General features: G+C 32.4%; 1 protein-coding gene across 1 annotated transcript in view; it reads right to left on the bottom strand.

Moving 5' to 3' along the window:
* Window positions 1-4,986, bottom strand: part of LOC107445365 (uncharacterized) — a 23,983-nt gene that overhangs the window by 6,008 nt on the left and 12,989 nt on the right. Inside the window, exons 3-4 of the mRNA XM_071185136.1 lie at window positions 444-550; window positions 126-249 (exon numbers count right to left, since the gene is read on the bottom strand). Of these exons, the coding sequence (XP_071041237.1) occupies window positions 126-249; window positions 444-550 (231 nt within the window). The remainder of the gene's footprint in view (window positions 1-125; window positions 250-443; window positions 551-4,986) is intronic.

Here is a 4,986-nt window from a genome sequence, read left to right as displayed (position 1 = left end):
TCCTTTATAAATCCCCAAAGAAAAAAGTCCAGCGGCGTTATATCAGGTGATCTGGGTGGCCAAGGAATTGGACCTCCTCGCCCAATCCATCTTCCTGTAAAATGGTCATTCAAAGAACTACGAACGATGATACCCCAATGAGGTGGTGTACCATCTTGTTGCAAAAGACATGTAGCTGAAGCTCTTCTAGTTGTGGAAATACGAAGTTTTCCAACATGTCTAAGTATACGACTGATGAGACCGTCTTTTCTGTAAAAAAAGAAAGACCCAATGACTCGGTCGTGCATTAGTCCACACCACACATTTACCTTTGGGGAATCCCTTTGTCTTTCACGGTATTCATGGGGGTTTTCAGATCCCCATATGCGCACATTATGGCGATTAACAATGTCAGAAACACCCATTTTGATGTTTAATAAATAACTCATAACGCTTGGTGCTACCTGGCGTGAAATTGACTATCGACTTGATATTCTCCGTGCGACGAAGGGGGAACACGTGGAAGTTCATTGACAAGGGTCATGAAACTTTTTGAGTCTATGTCATTAGTCTATGTCATTGAGTCTATGTCATTAATTTTAATCTATCTTTATTATTTTATGAGTTATTAAACATCAAAATGGGTCCGGGGCTTTATAAACACCCTGTATATTTAAAAAAAAATTTTTGTCAAGAAAGTTTTGAATTTTAAGAGATTATGTAGCGGCTATTTCAAGGGAGATTTTCTTGTTCTTTTTAAAGTGACAACGAATTGTATAGTAATATTTCTCTTTTTTTTTTTAAAAAAAAAAACGTTTTTTTTTTAGATTTTATTCATTATTGCACATAAATAGTTTAAATAATTTTATCGAAATCATAGCTGCATTTTTTTAAGGTGGGGCCTCTTACTTTCAGCGTATTGTTTTGTAAACTAATGAATCCGCAACATGACCCCATTCAAAATAATACTCCCTCTGTCCCAAATTAGTTGCTGCAATTGCGTACTTTCGTATTCATTATTGATAGTGCTATGCTATCAATCAACAACATTTATTTACCAACCACTCCCACCTTTTTTTTTTCTTAAATCAGTACCAAATTAGTTTAACCAGTTAGTGTCCAGCGCCATATTTATAGGACAGTTTCCTTTTTCAAAAACATATATTGAGGTTGGACAATTGTTTGAATTTTGTCTTTCATCTAGGAGAATTAAAAGTTTCCCTTCCACCATAATTTATTAGTGATTTAAGTTTCTATCACTAGATGTATAACTATAAGGTGATGGGACATTCCGAACTGAAACGGTAACAAATAGTTGATATTAGCCATTTAATTGAATAACAATATTATACCACTTTTCTCATAAAGCCACTTTTTGCACCACTTCAATTTAAAAAGTCGGGATAAAACGGGTTAAAAAATCCCTCTTAAGCCACGTTCCATTTTAGAAACAAAATTTTCGACCTAAATGTAGGAACTTATTAGAAACGGAGGGAGCTGTCTATCTTTGAATGCCGTCTGTGTTGGTATTTGGTCCACCTGCAAGACCAAACTGCCACCCATTCATACATTTATCCACAGATCATAATTTTGGCCTGAACCAGAGAACGATCAACCCCCAGAGGTATTGATTATAAAAGCTTAGTAGCTAAAGCAAGAAAATTTTAAACTACTACACTTTTGTTTAACTACTGCTTGAAAATTTTTAATTTACCCCTGGAAGTAGGAGCGCTTATTCAGGTTAGTCTACATATCATCAGGGACGCATATTATTATAATGCTTACCTTTGAGTCTGAAGGCGATACCATTATAAATCACTATCAGGAACGTAAATATCAAAGGTTTTTTTTTTACAGAATTAATCAATATCTTTTAATCATATACATTTCATTGAGTATTTACTGCATTAAATTATACATTGTGATAAAATTGCAATGAGAACTTAAAATTAAAAATAAGGAGGTCAAATGATGATATCTTCTCTGCGCTGGTGAATATACAACTAATACTCACTCCTTTTAACCCTGTGATATATTTGGAAAGTTTCTACGAGCAGATATTTCTACATGGCACGTAAATTATGCACACACGCAAAGGAGTTTGAAACAGATGGAAATCTAATAGCTTGCGTGCTGATATTGATATTGATTGAATTGAACCAATAGTTTTAAAAAAAAAAAACGATTTCGTTAACGACTATGACTTTTTACCCATACGAAAGAGTGCATCTGTTTTCATAAAATCCCCAAAGTGGAAAAATTCGAATTATCCGCTATCCTGATTATTTTTTTACTTCATATTTATCTCATTGAAATATTCTATTCTTTTATTGACAACATTCATATAAACCAAATATAATAAATTTACTTCGCTACAAATTTTCCATAGCAATTCAGAGGGATCTGTTTATTTAAAAACGTCCAATGAATAAATTCTTGTTTGAGAAGTCATACTAATAGAATAATAAGCACAAAAATAGAATATACATTTTTATCAGTATCTTTGGCATTTTTTTAGCATTTTGTATCTTAAGATCAAATCTTAAAAAATATCCTCTGCAAAAGCAAAATTATCTATAACCTTTTCAATAGTGTAGCCATTAATATAGATGCTAATTTTTTTTGTCGTAATAGAGCATCAACTTATCATGATTTGATTCCATCGGTGCTTGTAATAGTAACACCACGATATTCAGTTTTTTAGAGCGTAAGTTTGAATTATTTACATTTCATAGTTATAAAATTATTTCTCATAGTTATAAAATTATTTATATATAGAAATGAATTTTGGGATTAAATGTTTGCTACAATAAGGAAAAAAAGTGTGTTTAATTTGGCAGCTATTCAGTAGTAAAACACATGCACAGGACCTATTTCACAGTGTGTATAAAAAAATTGATTTGAGGGGGAGTGCATATTGTCATTGCAGGAAAGGAAGCGATTTCTTTACTTTAGACTTACCATTTGAATGTAAGAACTAAACGATACATTATATCGATCTTATTTCTTCTATTTAAAAAGCACAAGATGGATAATTATTTCTCAAAAAAATACACAAGCGAAGATGATTTTTTAAAAAAATAATATCATGTAAACCAAAGTTTCTGCTTACCATAATCAGGGATATCCCAAATCATTAAAATCCAAAACCATTGATTAAAAAAATAATTAAAAGGTGCTGGACACAAACACATTAATTTCTTCAAAATTATATTTAGTTAACATTTCTGTCTTTGTAAAATATTTAACACTTCCTCACTTATAAATATTCCAAAGTTGAAAATAACCTTTCAGGAGAACAGAATGTAATAGGCAAGGTTACCGAAATTTTTCAAAGTTTATAGATATTCAAGAAAATATTTACGTTGCACTCTTATAATACTTCTATTGCAGTTAGTCTTGTCTTCTGAGCCAATTTCTTTTCCATAGCTGATTTTCTGCAGTCAAAATGCTGCAACTAAAATTTGACAAATCTGAAGAATATGTTTCCTTTAGCAATGGTGAATATAATGGCTCACACCCTATTTTCTTCTAAAAATTTCCCAATTCTTAGAGACAGAATATATAATTTTCTATACTTTTTTTTCAGGAATTGGTTTAAATGAAACCATTTTTTCTCGCACAATTTATGAAGAAAACATTTAATAATGAAAAAAGTTCTTTTTTTTTAAAGTTCAAGATTAGATAATGAGTAATAGTATAATAAAAGAAATTTTTAATTTTGAGAAAAATTTTGGGGGTTCATAAGTCCCTTTACACCCCCTTGGGCACGCGTCTGATAATTCATGACCTTCTGAACTTTGTTAATTGCGTAATTTTTCCTTTAGGAGCCTGTATAATCATCGACTTACAGCTAGGCCTCAACTCAACTTTGGTTGTTAACCGGTTAACGCCCAGCGTCATATATTTAGGACAGTTCCTTTTTTCATAGACATTCATTGTGATGGGAAACTTTTTTCAGTATTTTCATTTATCTTGGTGAATTAAAGGATTTTCAGATACCATGATGGTTTAGTTATTTCTGATTAGATCTAGAGTTATAAGGAGCAAGTACTTTTTGATCTATCAAAGACTTTTTGAATGCTCTAACAGTAGAAAAACCAATTAATTTCTATAATATATTATACCACTTTTTGTATCATTTCAATATATAAATTCGGGACAAAACGGGTTAACTTTGCCAAATTTGTATTTTCCATATATATCGGAAAAAGTAAAGTTATAAAAATGAACTTTAAAAGGGATGCTATAGAGCTGCTAAGTACTGGAGAATTGATTACTATTTAGCCTTTTCTCTTCCGCGATTTCCGAGGAAATTTTTTCTTGAAAAAAGTTTAAAAGATCGCAGTTAATGATTCTTCAAAGTAGAGCTTTTAACTCTACCAATTATTATGGCCAACTTTTACTTCGCTTAGTCTAATTACTGTCCCACTATAAGTTCTAAAACTGAGGATAGCAATCATTCGCTTTTTTTTCTGAGAGAAGAATTTCGTTACACTATCGAAATTTTATGCTTTAATGTTTTATGCATGGTTTAGAAGTGTTTGAGAAACATGTTTTTGTTGTTTCTAATGCGACTTGCCAAATACCAGCAAGCCTGCTTGGTGAAATCAAGATAATTTAAGGCAAAGAGTGCGTTTCTTGTTTTTCATTGGAGCCATTCATGTCCAAGGGTGCGACTTCAGTCGCACAAACACGTCACAACCCGTTTAAATGGGCGCACACATTTATACATACGTTCATTCCTCTACAGATCGTAATTTTGACCTGAACTGAAGAACGACCAATCTTCAATTCTGTACCTCCAGAAGTATTGATTTGTTATGGGAAGTTAGGACTTTCTGACCGGATGGATTTAACGTGCACCAGTCACCATTTACTACGCGGGGAGTCTTCTGCCGGCAGGGATCTAATTCATGACCTCTTGGACGTGGGGTCCATGCCTAACCAACAGCCCATCCTGACCTTCCTAAATATATATATATATGTAAATTATGCACACACGCA

This window comes from Parasteatoda tepidariorum, chromosome 1 (assembly GCF_043381705.1).
Source record: "Parasteatoda tepidariorum isolate YZ-2023 chromosome 1, CAS_Ptep_4.0, whole genome shotgun sequence".
In the NCBI taxonomy this organism is placed as follows: domain Eukaryota; kingdom Metazoa; phylum Arthropoda; class Arachnida; order Araneae; family Theridiidae; genus Parasteatoda; species Parasteatoda tepidariorum.
The sequence above is the reverse complement of the archived record's forward strand: the minus strand, read 5'-3'. Positions and strand labels throughout refer to the sequence as shown.